This window comes from Dipodomys spectabilis, unplaced genomic scaffold, assembly GCF_019054845.1.
Source record: "Dipodomys spectabilis isolate Male_0828 unplaced genomic scaffold, ASM1905484v1 ptg000365l, whole genome shotgun sequence".
NCBI classification, from domain to species: domain Eukaryota; kingdom Metazoa; phylum Chordata; class Mammalia; order Rodentia; family Heteromyidae; genus Dipodomys; species Dipodomys spectabilis.
This window is the reverse complement of record NW_024871042.1, coordinates 13,571,943-13,593,234: the sequence shown is the minus strand read 5'-3', so window position 1 is coordinate 13,593,234 and position 21,292 is coordinate 13,571,943. Positions and strand designations below refer to the sequence as shown.

The 21,292-nt window shown below is 44.2% G+C and overlaps 1 protein-coding gene across 1 annotated transcript in view; it reads left to right on the top strand.

Moving 5' to 3' along the window:
* Window positions 1-274: 274 nt before the first annotated feature.
* Window positions 275-21,292, top strand: part of Cmtm8 (CKLF like MARVEL transmembrane domain containing 8) — a 71,705-nt gene continuing 50,687 nt past the window's right edge. The window contains exon 1 of the mRNA XM_042666483.1: window positions 275-567. Coding sequence (XP_042522417.1) covers window positions 421-567 — 147 coding nt within the window. The 5' untranslated portion in view covers window positions 275-420. The remainder of the gene's footprint in view (window positions 568-21,292) is intronic.

The window sequence follows — 21,292 nt, the reverse complement described above, 5'->3', positions numbered from 1 at the left end:
CCGGGGGAGGCGGGGCCTAAGCGAGGTGGTGCGGTCTCCTCCGGGCTGCCGCCGCCCTCCCACTGCCGCAACAGGTGACGGGGCCGCCAGGCTCAGCGCCTCGTCGGGGCGGTCCCTCTCCATGCCCCTCCCCCGCGCCGTCCCCTCCCCCGGGCCTCCGCCGCCTTCCCGGCCGCCCCACGGCCTCCCCTCGCGCCCTCCTCCTCCTCCTTCCCCCCTCCCCCCCCGGGAACCAGCGCAGCCCCGCAGCCCGCGCGCCCACGATCGGGGGCGCCGCGCGCTCGCCGGACTCTCCCGGGACACGCGTGCCATCCGGCCTGGCACCGGAGGGCACCTCGGCGCGCTCCGCGCTTGCTCGCCGGCGACCCCGGCCCCAGGGCCGCGCGTCCGGCGGAGGACGCGCCGGGGTCCCCGGAGACGATGGAGGAGCCGCAGCGCGCCCGCTCGCACACCGTCACCACTACCGCCAGCTCCTTCGCCGAAAACTTCTCCACCACCAGCAGCAGCTTCGCCTACGACCGCGAATTCCTCCGCACGGTGCCCGGGCTCCTCATCGTGGCGGAGATCGTGAGTCTCGCGCCCCGAGGGTGGGGAGGCAGAGGGTCCTCCGCGCCCCGCTCGCGGCGCGCGCTCCTCCGCGGCCGGGCGTCGGGCAAAGCCCGAGTGCACAACCAACGGGGCTTCCTCGGGGAGACAGAGTCGAGCCCCGCGGGCTTGTGTCGGGGCCGTCACGCAGCTGGCTGGGGGGAGGGGGCTCGGTGGCGGCGGACTACGCTGGGAGCCGGACGCTCGGCCGACGTGGAGTTGGTGTTGACTTAGACACACCTAATGACTGCCGCACCCGATCTGCACGTGCGTGACTTCTTGAAGCAAACTTGTGCTTAGATCAGTTGGGGCCTGAGTGCAGGTGGCTCAAGCCTAAAATATCAGCTGCTTCGGAGGCTGAGATAGGAGGATCTTGGTTCAAAGTCAGCCCCAGCAGGAAAAAAAAAAAAAGCTAGAAGTGGCCCATGCGCTCGCATACACACACACACACACACACACACACACACACACACACACACACAGTCAGTTGGGAGATGACCCTTTCCTTTTAAATTATCTCTCAGTGAGAATGAAGTCAGTCAACTTAACTGAATGAAGTCTGAGAGTCTCAATGTCTTTGAGAGCCAGAGGTCCCTTCCAGGAAGGAGACTGGCATGTGCAGTGCCCTTTGGGAACCTCAAGGCTGACACTCTTGGGATGTCACTAGATATCTCTAGAAGTCTGCTCCAGCCTCTCAGGGTGACAAAAGTTGGGAGCCCTGTGACCAGGACCTTGGGATTCCTGGTGTCTATCATCTCATTCACACAAAAACCGCTCTCTCCCTGTGAAGGTAGCTTCAGTTAGAACTGGAGAAGATGGAGGAGTTTGGATTCAAAACTAGGCCCACCTTTTTTTCTGCTGTTTACAGTTGAGAGATATGTCTTTCCGCTGTCTAACCAATGTCTGTTGTATCTCTGAGACTTGGGTGTGAATGTTTGTGGAATTGGTGAGAGCTAGAGAATGAATGGCTCATGACTTGCACAGCCCTTCTGAGAAATTTCAGATAACCCCGGAGCCACTGAATCAAACCAAGGTTTGAAAAATATTGGTTTAGCCTTTCTCCCAGCTGGTTCCCTGAACCATACTGGGGACATCGGGAGACCCAATACATAGTCAAAAGTATTGGAATCACCTTGCAGGCCTTGGCTTTAACGAACTCAACAAATATTTGCTATGTGAGTGAAGAAGTTGGCAGGCTCACTTGCTGCAGCAGAGCAAACAAGCTAAGATGACAGAGGGGGTGGGTTTGGACCAGGCATGAGGTCTTATTTTCTGATTTTAGATCAATATGTTCTCTATTGTTCTTTTGTTTTTCTTCAAAAAATATAAAAGCAGAAGATATGTACATGAATAACTGTTGGCATTGTATTTCTAGATTTTATTAAGGGTTTTTAATTTTGTTTCGTTTGTGATGATACAGGGGCTTGAACTCAGGACCTCACACACCCACTTGGCTTTTCTCTCAACGCTAGTCCACTGCTATTTGAGCCACACTTCCACTTCTGGTTTTTGCTGGTTAATTGGAGATGAAAGTCTCTCAGATTTGTCTGCTCTGGCTGGCTTCGAATGAAGCACAATCCTCAGATCTCAGCATCCTAAATAGTTAGGATTACTAGCTACTAGGTAGGCAAGTGGTGTGAGCCACTAGTACTTGGCCCCATGCAATATTTTCTCACAGTTTTCCTCATGTTTTGTGACCCACTATTCACATTTATTATGCCATCAATGTTTGTCAGGGGATCTCTCACATGACCACACTTTTTCCTTTATAAGGAAAAATGGAAAATTGCACTTGAACTCACTCTTCCTTTTTTTGGGGTGGAGGGTCAGTCGTGGGGCTTAAACTGTGGGCCTGGGTTCTTTCCCTGAGCTCTTCAGCTCAAGGCTAGTACTCTACCACTTGACCCACCGTGCCACTTCTGGTTTTCTGGTGGTTAATCATAGATAAAGAGTCTCATGGACTTGCCTGGGTTGGCTTTGAACCACAATCCTCTGATTTCAGCCTCCTGAGTAGCTAGGATTACATGCGTGAGCCATCAGTGCCTGGCTCACTCTTCAGTTTTAAGACTAATATATTTGTAGTTTTTATTAGCAGTTCTCTAGCAGTTATCCTTTGTCCATCTTTCCACACATGTCCAATGATTTTCTTGAGGAAAAGTACCTTAAAGTAGAATTATTGGGCCAAAAAGTATGCTTATTAAGAGAGTCTGTAATTTAGAAATTCTTTCCTTAAAATTCTGCTGATTTAAATTATCATCACTAGTATGGATCTCAATATGCTTTTCTTAGGGGAACTCTTTAAAGTCAAAATTTTAACATCACCTAAAATGACATGCTGTGTTATTATAATCCTAAGGTTTTGTGTATGTGTGTGTGTGTGTGTGTGTGTGTGTGTGTGTGTGTGTACACGTATGCGCGTGCGTGTGCCTGCCTGCATGCATGTATGCATAGTCCTGGGCTTGGACTCAGGGTCTGGGTCAGGGTCCCTGAGCTTTTTTTTTGGCTCAGGGTCCCTGAGCTTTTTTTTTGTTCAAGGCTAGTGTTCTACCACAGCTCCAATTCCAGCTTTTTTTAGTGATAAATTGAAGGTGAGAGTCTCACAGACTTTCCTGCCTACTCTGGATTCAAACTGGATTCAAACTCTGTATTCAAACAGATCTCAGCCTCCTGAGTAGCTAGGATTACAGGCAGGAGTCACTGGCCTATTTGTTTGTTTGTTTATGGCTTAACATCTAGTTCAGGATGACTTACCGAGAATGTTTCCTTGGACATCAAGATATACAATACCCCTGGTTCTTTATCTGCAGATGGAAGGGTGTAGGTATGTTTTAAATGCTCTCTGTTGCATCCCTGAAATTAAAATATACCTGCTTCTAGAAAGTGCTCAGTTCAGAAAACAAACAAACAAAAACCCCACAACACCCAGCCAAACTACTCTAGGATCCTGATTTCTGCAGGCTGCCAGTGGCTCCTAGCTAGTCACAGGCTAAGATCTGAGGATCATAGCTAAAGCCAGCCTGGGCAGACAAATCCTAGAGACTCATTATCTCCAATTAAAAAGCTGGAAGTAGAGGTGTGGCTCAAGTAGTAGAGTGCCAGCCTTGAGTGAAAAAACTAACCAAGAGCATGAGGCCCTGAGTTCAAGCCCTAGTACCAGTATTTGTATGAATTGTAGGATGCTATGTCCTCATAATTATTATTCACTTGAAGAATAAAAGTGACTTATAAGAAGCTATTTGTGCCCTTTCTGTTACTGGTGACTTTAAAATGAATTTATAGCGCCAGTGTAATAATGTTAGGTCACCTTGTGTTTACTTACTGACATGAACAAATTTAGTTGGGGAAGGACAAATAGGGTTTACTGAGAGCCAGAATCTACATTACTATCTTGTTTCTTTGAAAAAGAATGCATAAAAGCAATACAGGCTTGGATGGGGGAGGGGGGGATCCAGTGGGAGGGAGGGGGTTAACAGAGGTGAATGAAGATGAATAAGGATGACTATGTAGAAGTAGTTTATTTGCATGTATGAAAATAGAACAATGACACTGGCTGAAGTTTTCAGAAGGGAGTGAGATGGGGTGATTGAGGAGGTGAGTTTCATCAGGATATATTGTATACGTGTGTAGAAATGTCACAGTGGACCCCCACAACTAATGTGTTTTAATTGTTTAAAAAAGAAAAGAAGAAATACCTCCTAGTCTGTAGAAAAATCAGAAAATGCAGGTAAGAAAAAAGAAATGCTAAAAATGAATTCTTCCCCACAGCAGCTCCTCCTACCATCCCAGGTCCAGAAGAGAGTTTGGAAGCTGTCTGGGTGATTATAATGTTGGGGGTTTCTCTTGGGGATTAGTGCCCTGAGAGCCAGGAATGTTAACCGTCCTGAAATGTGTGGTGTAGTCTCCTACAACAAAGAATTGTTCACCAGTTGCCAATAGCTGTTGGTTCACTGTTAATTGTTTTGAGGAACTCTTGAATGGAACCATTCCCAGAATTTCTTAAGTAGTTATATATTACTTGTAATTTTCAGGGGAAAAATGTAATCCCTTGTAAACACTTTTCTCTCTCTCTGTGTACTGGGTCTTGAACTCTAGGCACTGTCCCTTATTTTGCTCAGGGCCTTGAGGCACACCTCCACTTCTGGCTTTCTGTTGACTAATTGGAGATATGAATCTCATACTTTCCTGCTGGGGCTAGCTTTAAACCATCATCCTCAGATCTCAGTCTACTGAATAACTAGGACTACAAGTGTGAACCCAGCTTGTTCCCAGAATATAAGTGGTTATATTTTATTTACATTTAATTTTTACCAACATAAACACCTTTTAAAATTTCTTGCTGTGACTATCAGTGCTGGAATGTTTTCTTTGTTCCTCAGATCTACTCTTTTCCTGCTCTCACCTGGGCTCACCTGCTGGACTCCCGTGGGCTCTTCCACTCTCTGGGGCACCAGCAGGTGATTGTAGCTAAGAGCGGGGCAGGTTCTGGGGATCCTTTCTATGGATGTCTCCCGGCTGCATCTCAGAAGTACACCTTGTCCCTCCTGGGAAGGCAGGAGGGAGGCTGTCCGCAGCCCCTCTCCATACTGTTTTCTCTGGCTCTGATCATTGCACTATCACTGTGGTTTTCTTGCACCTGGCTTTACAAATAATGCCTTAATTCAGTTCCACTCAGATTATCTGAACTTGCCTGGTTTCCTGCTGAAAATAACACCCTATCTTTCCTCAAGTGATTAATTTTTTCCCCCATTCTTAATGTCCACATAGTGTTCCAGAAATTTCTGGGCTTTTTCATATATATATGTATATATATGGAAATATATATATGTGGAAACATATATAGAGAGAAACATATATATATATATATATATATATATATATATATATATGGAATAGTAACACTATAGTAACTAACATTCTTGTTTTTGGTTTTTTTTTGGTCAGTCGTGGGGCTTGAACTCTGGGCCTGGGCACTGTCCCGCAGCTCTTCAGCTCAAGGTGAGCGCTCTACCACTTGAGCTACAGCGCCACTTCCGGTTTTCTGGTGGTTTATTGGAGATAGGAGTCTCACGGTCTCTCCTGCCTGGGCTGGCTTTGAACCACGATCCTCAGATCTCAGCCTCCTGAGTAGCTAGGATTACAGGCATGAGCCACCAGCGCCCGACGTAACTGACAATCTTTAAGTCAATTCTGTCTGGATATTCTTTAACGTTTTCTAAAGTGAACTGATTTTTTAAAAAAGAGTAATGAATCTTATTAAAAGCTAAGTTGATTAGAGATAGAGTAAATCCTATTTTTAGTGTAAAGTTCTATGAATTTGGCTATGTGTGTGTGTGTGTGTGTGTGTGTGGTGCATTTATATAGTTTTTTGTTGTTTGTTGGTTATAGGGCTTGAACTTAGGGTCTGTGAGCTGTCCTTGAGCTCTTTCATTGAAGGCTAGTGCTCTACCACTTTGAGCCACAAATCCACTTCCCATTTTGTGGTTTAATGGAGATAGAGTCTTATGATCTTTAGTGCCCAGGCTGGCTTTGAACTTAATCCTCAGATCTCAGCTTCCTGAGTAGCTAGCATTATAGACATGAGGCACCAAGTTTTATTGAGATATAATTCATATATGAAATTGACATTTCTTGCTAGACTCTGGTAGTTCACACCTGTAATCTTAGCCACTCAGGAGGCTGAGATCTTAGGATTCCCGTGCAAAGCCAGTTGGGCAGACAAAATTGAGAGACTCTTATCTCCAGTTAGCCAGAAGAAAGCTGAAAGTAGAATTGTTGCTCAAGTGGTAGAGCTCCAGCCTCAAACAAAAAACTAAGGAAGACTGTGAAGGTCTTGTGTTTTAACTCCAGTACCAGCACTAAAAAAATATTAAAAAGGTCTGGGAAGGTGGCTCAGTGGTAGAGTGCTTGCCTTGCATGCCTGAGGTCCTGGGTTCGATTCCTCAGCACCACATAAGCAAAAAAGAAAAAAAAACGGAAGTGCGCTGTGGCTCAAGTGGTAGAGCGCTAGCCTTGAGCTGAAGAGCTAAGGAACAGCATCCAGACCCAGAGTTCAGGCCCCACGACTGGACAAAAAAAAAACAAAACAACAAAAAACAAAAAAAAATATTAAAAAATAAAAATAAATGGACCTTTCTTAAGGTTTGTAATTCAGGAGATTTTGGGATAATCACAGAGCATTGCAGCCACAATCTAAGTTTAGAACTTCAGTGTAGAAAGACCCCCATGGTACTTAGAAATTGCTCTCCATTGCTCCCTTCTCTCAGCCCTCCATAGCCATTAATCCACTTTCCATCGATGGACTTGCCTGTTTTACACAATTTTTAGTAGTGGAGCACCATGTGACCCTTATTGTCTGGCATCTGTCACTCAGTGTCCATGTAGTACAATCTTTGAGTCTTGTCAAGTAATATTCCATTGTACTGATGGACACATTATTTGATGTATTGTTTATCCATGATCAATTTAACTCATTGTTTATCCACTCATCACTTGGTGGATATTTGTGTTGCTTCCATATTTTAGCTATCATGAGCAACTATAAATACTGCAATGAAACTTTCTATGTAAGCTTTTGTGTGGACATATTTTCACATCTCTTGGACATTTAGTTAGGAATGGAATTACTGAGTCACATGGTAACCCTGTTTAATAGTTCAAGGCACTGCTGGACTCTTTCCAAAGCCTCTACCACTTTACAATCCCACCAGCAATACAAGGGTTCTCATTTCTCCACACCTCCACCAAGATTTACTTCCATCTCTGATGTTAGCCATCCTGGTGGCATGAAGTGACTTCTCCCATGGCTTTGGTTTATTTCCATCATTATTAATGATGTGGAGCATCTTCATGTTTTGTTGGTCCCTCTATATTTTCTTTCCAGAAATGTCTGTTTGAGTCCTCTGTCAATAATTAGATTATTTTGCTCTAATTTGTGTGTGTGTGTGTGTGTGTGTGTGTGTGTGTGTGTGTGTGTATGTGTGTATGTGTGAATGAATCCTGGGGCTTGATCTCAGGTCCTGGTCCTGTCCCTGAGCTTTTGTGCTCAAGACTAGCACTCTACCACTTGAACCATAGCTCTGTTTCTGGCATTTTGGTGGTTAATTAGAGATAAGAATCTCATGGACTTTCCTGCCAGGGCTGTACTCAAATTGAGAGCCTCAGATCTCAGCCTCCTGAGTAGCTAGGACTACAGGCAGGTGTCCTGCTTGTTTTGCTTTCTTTTTTTTTTCTTTTTTCTTTTTTCTTGTTGGTCATGGGGCTTGAACTCTGGGCTTGGGCGCTGTCCTTGCGCTCTACCACTTGAGCCACAGCGCCAATTCCAGTTTTCTAGTGGTTTATTGGAGATAAGAGTCTCAAGGACTTTCCTGCCTGGGCTGGCTTTGAACCATGATCCTCAGATCTCAGCCTCTTGAGTAGCTAGAATTACAGGTGTGAGCCACCGGCACCTGGCTTTGTTTTGCTTTTTATTGTAGACTTGCAAGAGTTTTTTATTCTGGTACAAATTTATCAGATATATGATTTGAAAATATTTTGCTTCCATTCTGTGTGTTGTCTTTTTCACTCTTTTTTTAAAAAAATGCATTGTTAGGGGCTGGGAATGTGGCTTAGTGGTAGCATACTAACCTAGCATGCATGAGGCCTTGGGTTTAATTCCTCAGTATCACATAAACAAAATGAATACATTAAACATTTTAAATTATTTTACTTGTAAAAATGATGTACAGAGGAGTTATAGTTATATGGATCAGGAAACAAGTACATTTCTTTCTTAACAGTGTCACTTCTTCCCTCATTTTCTCCGTTTTTTCCTTCCCAGCCCCCCTCCCCCATTCATTTTTTTTTATAGTGCCCTTTGAAGTGCAAAGGTTCTTTTTTTTTTAAATTTTATTTTATTTTATTTGTGAACATACTGTACAGAGGGGTTACAATTACATGGGCAGGATAATGCGTACATTTCTTACCAAGCATTGCAGCCTCCTCCTTTGAAGTGCAAAGGTTCTTAATTTTGATGTAGTCCAATGTATGTGTTGTTTTTCTTTTTTTTCCTTTTTTGTGCCAATCCTGGGGCTTAAACTGGGGCCAAGGTACTGTCCCTGAGTTTTTGCTCAAAGCCAGCGCTCTACCACTTGAGCTGCAGCTCCATCTGCAGCTTTTTTTGATGGTTAACTGGGCTTTCCTGTCTGGGCTGGCTTTGAACTGCAATCCTCAGATCTCCTTAGTAGCTAGGATTATAGATGTGAGCCACCAACAACTGCATTGTATTTTTTTTTCTTTTGTTGTCTATGCTTTTGATGTTGTATCTAAAAAGACTGTTTAATGGTGTGAGGAGCCTAGTTAAAACTTGGTTGTTTTTAGTGTTTTGGGTGTTTTTTCTTATTAGCTTTTTAGTATGATGAGTACGTTTAGGCTTTGTAAAAGATTTACAGAACAATCTAGCCACAATTCTGACTTGCACAGCTTTGTAGGTACAGCAGATAGATTATATTAACTTTTATTCCCATAGGTTTGATTGGAAGCTTAAAAGCCAGTGGTGTGGGAGGGGTTGAGGTTCATTTTCCAGCTAAGTTTAATGACGTGTGTTGGAAAACTTGCACAGCTAAAACTTTGTTCCTTATCTCACCTTGACTTTTCCTTCATGTCTCCAAACTCTAATTAAAAGAGGTTCTCCTTATGTGAGAGAGGGGTAGAAAAGAAGTCAGAGTAGGACAACTTTAGTGCTTATTTAAAACCTGCCTTGTTTTCAAAATGGTCTTGAGGTAGGACAGAGACTTTAAAGGCTGCAGTGAAAAATCTCTGTCAGTCAGGGCTTGAAAACCCGTTGGAATACTTGAGAAACATGAAGGCTTCGTTGGAAGCACTAATCCTCCAGCAGGGTTTGAAGGAGAGTATGGAATAAGATATTTCAAAGACAGAAGAATGTTGTATTGGCTGTCAACCTGCACAGAAGTCCAGAGGAGAAAATGCTGTGGACAGGTCAGCTAATCTTCCTCGGCCCAGGTTTACTTTAGTGGTGGGGGTGGGGAGTTGTCTGTGTGCTTAGAGGTTTTGGCCTTGTGTTTCCAGATGGAAATGCCTGACATTGGTTTGTATTGAATATACCATTAGCGTATACACTGGAAATTTGCCTAAAGTTTCTTTAACTATAGCATGAACCTGACATATGACATGTGCACAAGTACACGTGTGTGTGTGTGTGTGTGTGTGTGTGTGTGTGTGTGTCACTGTTGGTACTGGGGCTTGAACTCAGAGCTTGTACTTTCATTTAGCATTTTCTGCTTAGGGCTGGCATTCTATTTGAGCCACTCTATTTTGAGCTACTTCTAGCTTTGGCTGGTTAATTGGAGTTTAATGGAATTTTCTGCCTCAAATTGCAATCCTCAGATCTCTGAGTAGCTAGGAATACAGGAGTGAGAATAGTGCTTGCCTGTGACATTACTCATGAGTGGTTTGTGTGTGTGTGTGTGTGTGTGTGTGTGTGTGTGTGCTGGTACTAAGGCTTAAACTTATGGCATTGCATACTAGCTTAGCTTTTTTTTTTTTTTTGCCAATTCTGGGGTTTAAACTCAGTGCTGGCACTGTCCCTGAGCTTCTTTTGTTCAAGGCTAAGACTACCACTTGAGCCACAGTGGCACTTCCGGTTTTTTCTGTTTATGTGATGTTGAGGAATCAAACCCAGGGCCTCATGTGTGCTAGGCAAGCACTCTACCACTAAGCCACATTCCCAGCCCTTGCTTAGCTTTCTTATTCAAGGCTGGGGCTCCACTATTTTTACTGATTAATTGGAAATAAGACTCTCAGGGATTTTTTGCCCTAGCTGACTTTGAACCATAATTCACAGATCTCAGCCTCTTAACTAGCTAGGATTACAGATGTGTGTCACTGAGTCCCACGGGTTCCTTTCTTTTCAATGTTGTAAAATACTAAAAGTCACATATAACTTAAAGAATAATAAGACAACAATATGCCAACTTAGTCTGTGCTGTGGTTACAAAATATTGGAGACTTAACAGGAATCCTCGCAAATTCTGGAGACCAGTAAGTTCAAGGTCAAAATGACCCCAAGTTAGCAGTCTGCTGAGGGTCTGGTCCCTGCTTGCTGCCTGGTTATAGTACTATAGAGATTTTAGTGCCCTGAGGGCAGAAAGTAGAAGATCGAAAAGGACCAACTCCCTTTGTTAAATCTTATCACAACATGAATCTATAGGTGAGTGTGGAGCCTAGACAACCACCTTGGGGACGAAATTTCCTAGTGTGAACTTTCGGGTATATTCAAACATTAGCATCAACCACTAAGTGTAAGAAATAGAACATGGGTCCTGTACCAGTGGCTCATGCCTGTAATCCTAGCTACTCAGGAGACTGAGATCTAAGGATCTAGATTCAAAGCCAGCCCAGGCAGGAAAATCCACAAGATTCTTATCTCTAATTAACCACCAAAAGCCAGAAGTGGGTCAGTGGTTCAAGTGGTAGAACACTAGCCTTGAGCAAAAATAGCTCAGGGACAGTGCACACAGGTCCTCTGAGTTCAAGCCCCAGGACACTCTCTTCTCTCTCTCTCTCTCTCTCTCTCTCTCTCTCTCTCTCTCTCTCTCTCTCTCTCTCTCTCTCTCTCTCTCTCTCTCTCTCTCTCTCTCTCTCTCTCTCTCTCTCACACACACACACACACACACACACACACAAAGTTTTGTCTTGGGAATTTCTTTTAATTATAGAACACAGAAGCATATGTACTCTGTGTTCTATAATTAAAAGAAATTCCCAAGACAAAAACTGTAAGTTGCTGCAAATGAATTATATAGCTTAGTGGATTCAGACAAACTCTCAGTCAATCCTATGTTATTATCAGCTGTGATTAAACTGTTGTGCACTCTGCTGAGTCCTTCCCTTAATTTTGTAAAAATCTGCCTCTGAAAAATCAAATGTGCTCAAAAACAAGGTAAAGTTGAATGTGCTTACTTGAAGTGATAACATGAACCTGTGTGTGTGTGTGTGTGTGTGTGTGTGTGTGTGTTTGTGTGTGTGTGTGCATGCATAAACCAGTAGAATTTGGAGCTTGAACTCGATTTCTGGAGCCCTTGTTTGGCTTTTTTGTTCAGGATGCTCTACCACTTGAGTCAATGCTCTACTTCTAGCTTTTTGCTGGTTAAGCGGAGATAAGTATCTCCTGGACTTTTCTACCCAGGCTGGTGTTAGACTGTGATCCTCAGAACTCAGCTTCCTGAGTAGCTAGGATCACAGGGTGAACCACCAATGCCTGCTTGATGAAGTGGAGGTAGGAGATTTGTTGAAAGATGGCTTATCTTCAGCAGAAGTTGAGTAGTGTTATGGCTAAAATGAATGGAGCATTCGCCCTACAGTGCTTACTATGCATAGGGAGGGTTTTCTTCAGTAGGGGTCTCCTTGGAACTACATACCTGGGACACCAAAGGTCTACAGTGTTGCTAAGCCTTGACCAATTCTGAATGTTACAGAATGTAATCAAATGGGTATTTTCTTCTATGATGTGTTCGGTGCATTTTTCACTGGGTATTTTCCATGATAATATATGTAGTTCTTCACTAACTTTAATGTTATGTAATATTCTATTTTATGCATTTATCGTAATTTGTTCCTTCTGTATTGCCAACACCTGGGTTGCCATTTTTCTGATTAAGTTCTTTTCTATTTCTCATTCCCCTTTTTCTATACATTTGGAAGTCATTCTATGTATTCTTTTTAGTGGATTCACTCATGCACAGCTAAGTCAGTTTTCAGGTTAAATGAATCAGTATTTGTACCCTGCTCCTACACTAAATGAAGACCTCAAAAGTCAAATTTGCATGACACCCCTCACAATTTATAGTATTTTCTGTTGTTTAATTCTATCAGGTTAGGCACTGCAATTGTTCTATGCAGTCAACAATTTAGCTGTCCCTACAACCCACATGCTTGCTTTTTGCTCACTGCTGCTTCTTGCATCTCAGACCTCCCATCTGTTCTTGTTTTTTGTTTTCTTCCTCGTTCTTGAAAGATAATCACACAGGCTCCAGAATACCAAGTTGATAGTTATTTTTGTGTCAGTGCATTGCAGGTATCATTCTTCTGTCTCATTGGTTTCCGTGGTAGCAAAATCAGCAGTCAAATTGTACATTGCCATTTCTTTCTAATTTAATTTTGTTTTAAAATTTTCCTTCATCTGTTTATCTAGTACTCTCATTATACCTAGCTGAGCCTGCTTGCCTGCCTTTCTTTCTTTCTCTCTTTCTTTCTTTCTTTTTTCTTTCTTGCTTTCTTTCTTTCCTTCTTTCATCGGTCATGGAGCTTGAACTCTGGGCCTGGGCACTGTCCCTCAGCTCTTCAGCTCAAAGCCTAGAACTCTACCACAGAGCCATAGTGCCACTTCTGGTTTTCTGGTGGTCGTCTAGAGATTAGAGTCTCACAGAGTTTTCTGTGTGGCCTGTCTTTGAACCATGATCCTCAGATCTTAGCCTCCTGAATAGTTAGGATTGCAGGCATGAGCTACCAGCACCTAGTATAGCTAAGTATTTCTATTTGGTTTTCTTTGGGTTTGATTGGAATTATTAATCCTTCTAACCAGAAAAGTTACAGCCATTACCTTTCTGATATGTTGTAAGTAGTGCCTTTCCTGTTTTACTTCAACTCCTTTTGAGATGTGTTAGATAATCAGGCTCTATCTGCCATGTTTGTGAAATGGCCAGGTCTGGCTTTCTGGGCTAAGTTATTGTTGCTATATCTTTTTTTCTTTTTCACCAGTATTGGGACTTGAACTCAGGGCCTGGGTGCTCTCTCTCTTAGCTTTTTCCACTCCAAGCTGGTACTCTTAACAGTTTGAGCCATAGCTCCACTTCCTGCTTTTTGCTGGTTAATTGGAGATGAGAGTCTCACAGACTTCCCTGCCGAGGCTGGCATCAAACTGTGACCCTCAGATCTCAGTATATCTTCTATTTTAATAACTTTTTCTTTGAAATAGTTATTGAATCCATCAATTGAATTTTTAATTTCTCAAAATTCCTTAACTTTTTCAGATCTACTATGTTTTCCATAATGTCCACAGACACAGACCCAACCCAAATGTTACTCAAGTGGTGGAGCATCTGCTTTGATTGAAAAAATCAAGAAGAGCTAGAGACCCCTAAGTTTAAGTCCTGTTATTAGCTCTCTGTCTTGCATGCGCACATGCGTGCATACCTCCCCCAACCACCACACACACAGAGAAACAAGCTGTTTAGGAAAAGGACAATGAGAAGGATCCCCAAGATCCAACAAACTGTCCTGTAGAACCTGGCTTTGGCATGCAGCTCCTCCCTAGGGTTCCTGATTTATTTCATTCTTTTGCCTCTTGACAGTTCCCATACTAGCCTGAACAACATCTTTTAACATTTTTATCGATACTTTTTTAATTTGGGAGGAGTCTGTCGTAACCCTAGAAATAGCTTTCCTTTCATTTCTTAATTTAAAAAAAAGTCAAGCTGGCATGGTGGCTTGAAAGAATTCCGTATGAATGCCTGCGGATTGTTTAGCACAGTACGTGACACATAACTCTTGTATGGGAAGAGACACTATTACCTAATGGCATGAGTAATGCCAAGGGTATTGGTGTGATGGTTGAGGATCTCAGTATCTCTGTATTGGGAGCTCTAAGTCCTCCCATATCCCTCCCCTTTTCTTTTTAGACCCAGTTTCTTCACTCAAAGCTAGCCCTCTACCACTTGAGCCACACCTCTTCTTCCAGCTTTTTCTTTCTTTCTTTTCGGTCCAAAGTCTCTGAGTGAGCTCTTTTGGTCAAGGCTGGTGCTTTACCACTTTGAGTCCCAACGCCACATCTGGTTTTTCGGTGGTGAATTAGAGACAAGAGTCTCACAGAGTTTTCTGCCTGGGCTGGCTTTGAACCCCTGAGTAGACAGAATTACAGGCATGAGCCACCAGCACCCGGCCTCTTTTAGCTTTTTGGTGATTCATTGGAGATAAGAACCTCAGGGATTTACCTGCCCAGGCTAAATTTGAACTGCATAATCCTCAGATCTCAGCCTCCTGGGAAGTTAGGATTTCAGGTGTGAGCCACTGGCACCTGGCTTCCACATCCTTTAGTTAATTCCAGAGAACCAGTGTTAGCATTTTCTGCCCTCTTCCTTGTTGGCCTTGTTGGCCATCTCTAGGGTTCGCAGGGGTCCACACACGCTGAGTGGGTGGGCTGATTTCAGTATCTGACCAGGGTTGGAGAAAGAGGCCCTTGGAGAGTGCTCACCACTCTCCACTCTGTTTTGCTCTTGCTCATATTGTTTTTGTCATCCTCCCTTCTGCATTACTCATCTTCCTCTCTTTCTACTGTAGACACCAGCTTTTCCCTGCAAACTTACATTTAACCCAGGGAGGGAGTCCCAGCGCAAAGGCTCTCACCGAACTAGCTCCCAGCTCTCTGTGGGGCAGATGCTGTTCTAAACAGACTGTCGTTTTGTGTAGCACCAAATTGGCTCATTGTGCTAATTGTGCAGCTGCAAGGCTATGGCCTTTCTCTTTTCTTCTCATCGGCTTGCGGGGTTTAGTGTGTGGTTTGGACCCACCTGGGCAACTCCTTCATGGAGTCCCTGCCCAACTGCCAATTACAGCACTTGTCTGTGGCCAGCCAGGAACCTTCGCTAAGCTGTTGGACCCGAATCCTGGAGAGGAAAAGGGCTCAGCTGAGGCGGGGTCATCCAGATCTTTGCTCTTTAGAGCATTGACTTGCATCCTGCCATGGCACTTTGGCTGTCCCCTGGTAGCCCATCTTGCCATCCGTTCCTACTCCATGAGCACATGTGTTCCTCTGCCCGCCTCCCACTCCTTCTCCAAGGAGCTGTTTGTCTGGGTGAACTTGTTTGGTGAGGCTCCCAGACTTCCAGGCGAAGCAGGGCTGCCTTTTCTACGGCGCTGTTTTTGCGTAAGTGGTTAATATGTTCATATATTATTTTCTAGCTTGGTTTCTGGAGGAACTCTGTGTGTGTGTGTGTGTGTGTGTGTGTGTGTGTGTGTGTGTGTGTGTGTGTGTGTGTGTGTGTGTGTGTGTGTGTGTGTGTGTGTGTGTGTGTGTGTCTCTCTCTCTACTGGGGTTTGAACTCAGAGCCTGGGTGCTGTTCCTTAGCTTTTTCTGCTCAATGCTAGTATTCTACCCCTTGAGCTACACCTCTACTTCTTGCTTTTTTGCTGGTTGACTGTAGATAAGAGTCTCATGGACTTTCCTTCCTAAGCTGGCTCGGAACTGCAATCTGAGCCACTGGTACGCATCTGGGGGAACTTTTTATTCTGGAAAGGTGGTAGGATAGGAGTGAGTGAAAGGAGTATGGTTCACCCTGGCAAAGCCCACAGGTGTTGAGGGAGCCCCTGCAAGAGGACTGAACACTGCAGGCAGGAATATTTATTGCACAGTTCTTGCTGCTGCTGACTTCAGGGACCTAGTGAGACCGGTCTACTTTCTAGGGTGATGAGAGCTTGCAGGAACTGTTCTATGTTGCCCAGACTGGCAGGACTTTATCTTGTCAGTGTTATTCTTCTATATTGTTTACTCTAATAGAGCCAAAGTGGAGCTGTCCCTCAGACCAGTAGAGACCTTTAGTGTTGAAAAAAATCAGAATTCGTTGCCACTATATAAAAGAACTTCATCTATAAGAATGTCTAAGCCAGGCTCTGGTGCCTCATGGCGGTAATCCTGACTATTCAGGAGACTGAGACTTGAGGATTGAGGTTCCAAGATAGCCCAGCCAGAAAAATATGTGAGACTCTATTTCCAGTTAACCAGAAAAAAAAAAAAAAGCTAAATTGTAAAAGGTTTATCCCAGAGCCTGGCACACAAATAAATGCTAGCGCTATCCATGTGTATCACGTTCATAATATTATTCCATTGGCTTCTGGCTTCTGTTAAGAAGTTGGCTCTCTATGGGGCTGGGAAGGTGGCTCAGTGGTAGAGCACTTGCCTTGCATGCATGAGGCCCTGGGTTCGATTCCTCAGCACCACATAAGCAAAAAAAAGCCAGAAGTGGCGCTGTGGTTCAAGTGGTAGAGTGCTAGCCTTGAGCTGAAGAGCTGAGGGACAGCGCCCAGGCCCAGAGTTCAGGCCCCATGACTGGACCCCCCCCCCAAAAAAAATTTAAAAAAATAAAAAAAAGAAGTCAGCTCTCAATCTTATTGTTGTTTCACTAAATTTATTTGGATTTCTGCCTTGGTTTCCAACAGTTAAACTGAATGTATCTCTTGTTTCCCTTTGTATTTATCCTGATTGCAGTTCATTGCATTAAGTGACTACGTGGCTTAAGTATTTCATCTGCTTTGAAAAATCCTCAGAATCATCTTTAGAAAAATTGCAGCTAGTCTATCTTCCTTTCTTCTTTTGTCAGTTGTGGGGCTTGAACTCAGGGCCTAGGCACTGTCCCTGAGCTCTTTTTGCTCAAGGCTAGCACTCTACCACTTTGAGCCACAGATCCACTTCTAGTTGTCTGGTAGTTAATTGGAAATAAGTGGAGATAAGCAGAGACTTTTCTGCCTCAGTTAGCCTTGAACTAAGATCCTCAGATCTCAGCTTCTTTTTTTTTGGGGGGGGGGGGTCGGTTGTGGGGCCTGAACTCTGGGCCTGGGCACTGTCCCTCAGCTCTTCAGCTCAAGGCTAGTGCTCTACCACTTGAGCCACAGTGCCACTTCCGGATTTTTTTCATTTTGCTTATGTGGTGCTGAGGAATCAAACCCAGGGCCTCAGGCATGCAACGCAAGCGCTCTACCACTGAGCCATCTTCCCAGCCCGAGATCTCAGCTTCTTGAGTAGGTAGGATTGTTAGGTGTGAGCCATTGGTACCCAGCTATGATTAGCCTATTATCTTTTTTTCTTCGTCTTCTTCTTCTCCAGTCCTGGGGGATTGAACTCAGGGCCTGAGCACAGTCCCTGAGTCTCTGTGCTCAAGGCCAGCACTCTACTACTTGAGCCACAATGCCACTTCTGGCTTATTCTGTTTATGTGGTACTGAGGAATCAAACCCAGGGCTTCATGCATGCTAGGCAAGCACTCTACCACTAAGCCACATTCCCAGACATCCTAGTTTATTTTTAATCCATTCTGTTGATGAAGAACTAAACTAATTCAAATGTTGGGCTAGGAACAGATCAGATACAAGTATACTTTTTTTTTTTTTTGGGTCCGGTTGTGGGGCCTGAATTCTGGGCCTGGGCGCTGTTCCTCAGCTTTTCAGCTCAAGGCTAGCGCTCTACCACTTGAGCCACAGCGCCACTTCCGGCTTTTTTCTTTTTGCTTATGTGGTGCTGAGGAATCGAACCCAGGGCCTCAGGCATGCAAGGCAAGCACTCTACCACTGAGCCACCTTCCCAGCCCCTTGATACAAGTATACTTATACAAGTAAACAAAACAAAAAACAAAAAACCTAGCAGTAGAGGTGTGGCTGTAGTGGTAGAGCACCAACCTTAAGCCAGAAGCTCAAAGGAGAACTCAAGGCCTTGAGTTAAAGCCCCGGTAGCAGCAAAAAACAAAACAACAAAAAAACCAGTCTAGTTCTTTAGGCAACTGGAACAAATGTACATCCTGATCTCACAGTTCCTCCTTATGGAGACAAGAAGTGGCTGCCTTCTGCATGTGAACAAGTTGCTAAAACTAAGACCAGGTAAGTGGCTGGTGGCAGACACCTGCTTTTCTCTCATTTGATAGTCGAAGCACTTGTTGCAGATTAGATGACTTCATTCAAGTAGAAGCACAAGCTGCCTGTGTCTTGTTTTCTATAGTAGGTCCTTCTTTTTGGGCCCTGATGCTTCATCTCCTGGGGTCCCTCTTTCCAGCCCACAGAAGGAAGGGGAAGTAGACGGTACACCTCTTTGAGACTGCAGCTGGGAGTAGCATGGATAATTTCCTTTCCTATCCTATTGGTCAGAACATACTGGCATGGCCATATTTGGCTGTAGACGAATCTCGGACATGAGTTCACCTAAGTGACCATGGGAATAGCTGAAAGCTACTTCTTACTAAAGTGAGAAGGTGAGAGAGTGTGGACAAGTATATGCTGTATACTTCTCTTTCTTCTGCTATCTTTGACTCTTACTCCAGGCCTCTCATGACTGAGGCCAAGGGTCATTGCCTTTCATTACTTCATGTGTTTCACTGTGTATGTTGCCTGCTTGGTCTTGATAAACATGTGTTCATATATATATATATATATATATATATATATATATATATATATCCCAATAATCTCTCTTGAGGCATTTCTGTGCTTTATAGATGTAGTTAGTTCTGTTTAGAGTTGCCTTCCTTTATCCTGTCCTAACGGACACATCTTATTTTACTTTTTTTTTTTCAGACATGGGTTTTGAACTCAGGGCTTGGGTGCTGTCCCTGAACTCTTTTGCTCAAGGCTACCACTCCTGAGTAGCTAGGATTATAGGCATAAGCCACCAGCACCCAGGCTTATTTTACTTTAGGTTTTCTTCCCTTTATATACTCTATGTTTGGCACAACATTTGTACATAATAGAACAGTGGTCAGTACTGTTTGCTGAGTACTTCTTCAGAAAAAGACACTTCCTATGACTTTGACCAGTGTTATTATTGTTACTATTTTGTGTGTGCCAGTTCTGGGGCTTGAACTCTGGGCCTAGGCACTGTCTTTTAGTTTTTTTGCTTAGGGTTAGCACTCTACCACTTGAGCCACAGATTTTGTGATGCTTAATTGGAGATAAAGAGTCTCATGGACTTTCCTGCCTGGGCTGGCTTCAAGCCATGATTATCAGCTCTCTTGCCTCCTGAGTAGCTAGGATTATAGAAGTAAGCCACTAATGCCTAGAAGACCAGTATTATTTTTAATACTTAACAGTGCAATGATGTGGATGATACAAATTTGACCAAACTGGTTTAAATAGCGAAAAGGAGACTGATGTAGCTGACAAGTTGGGGCATGGATCTAGGTTCAGTACAGGAATGGGTCTAGGTCCAGAAAGGCATGGTTCTAGCTCTGTGAGGTATGGATCTAGGTTCAGTAGAGGCATAGGTTAAGTTCTGGCATAAGTCTAGGTTTTGTATAGGCCTAGATCTAGGCTCCATACGGCCATGGATCTAGGTTCAGCATGGCTGGATCTGAGAGCCAAATGCTTGAGGACTAAGTCTCACCATCTCTTAGCAGTACTTTCTTCTATGTGGACTTCATACCTATGAAGCGTCCTGTGTGTAATGATGGTCTGCATTATCCTTACAGTTACTGATTCCAGAGAAAAGGAACTGGAGTTTGTTTCTGCAAGGTAGAAACCAAGTATGGGAAGAGTTCTGTGAGGGAAACCAGCTTGGTCACATGGCTGTTCTTAGTCCCCATTGGCCCAGGTCAGAGTGTTCTGGCCACTCCTAGCTCCTCTGCTGCCAGGAGGTGGAGTAAACTCTACTCAGTTTACCTGGAAGGACAAGGAGATCTTTCCTTAGGAACAGGCAGACTTGTCTAACTATATTTGAAAATGTCCAGATAAGACAAGTAAGGCTGAAAAGAACTTGTGGTGGGCTTAGGTGACAACCAGGATGTAACAGATCTTTCTTTTTTTTCTTCTTCTTTTTTGCAGGGTGGGGGGAGGGGGTCAGTTGTGGGGCTTGAACTCAGGGCCTGGGCACTGTCCTGAGCTCTTCTGCTCAAGCTAGTGCTCTACCACTTGGAGCCACAGCGCCATTTCCAGTTTTCTGCTGGCTCATTGGAGATGATTCTCACAGACTTTCCTGCCTGGGCTGGCTTTGAACCATAGTCCCCAGATCCCGGCCTCCTGAGTAGCTAGGATTACAGGCATGAGCCAGGAACACAGAACCATTAGCTGGCTGTCAGCTCTCTTCTCTGCTTTCTAATTCCTGACATCCCTCCCACTCTGGAACTCCCTGCACTCAGCCAGTCACTGCTCCATCCAGCTGCTCTCATCATTGTCTCCAAACCCAGGTAAACTGTTTCAGTCCTCACCTTACTAAGAGCACACGTCCATGTGCTTCCTACTCCCTCCTGGCTTAGAGGTCAAGGTCACTGTCCCATACTTGTTCTGTCTCTTCTATCTCTGTATATGTGCTTTCCTAGTAACTTTTTTTTTTTTTTAACAGTCCTTGGGCTTGAACTCAGGGCCTGGGTACTGTCCCTGAGCTTCTTTGGCTCAAGTCTGGAGTTCTACCAAGTTGAACCACAGCAACTTCTGGCTTTTTCTGTGTCTGTGGTACTGAGGAATTGAACCCAGTGCTTCATGCATGCTAGGCAAGAACTCTACCACTAAGCCACACTCCCGCCCCCTGAGTTTGGACTCAAAGATAGGGCCCTACCCCTTGAACCCACAGCTCCATTTCTGGTTTGGGGGGTAATTTATTAGAGGTAAAGTTTCATGGACTTTCCTGCCTGGACTGACTTTGAACTGTGATTCTCAGAACTCCACCTCTTGAGTAGCTAGAATTACAGGCATGAGCCACCAAGGCCTGCTCCTAGTATCTTATCTGCCCTAAATACAGAAGTACCAGGGCTCAGGCTTTGTCTACTTAAAGTCCCTTGGTGGGTTCTTCCAGGATCACTGTTAAAATCACTATTTATAAAACTACATTTCCTCATATTATTAAATTGTGCATGCCTGTGACTTCCAATTCCTGTCTCCTGAGCTCCAGCCTTACTGTCTGGATCATCTCAGGGGCAGCTTGACACTAAGGACCAATTTTGGACAAAAGAGCAGAAAAAAATGTG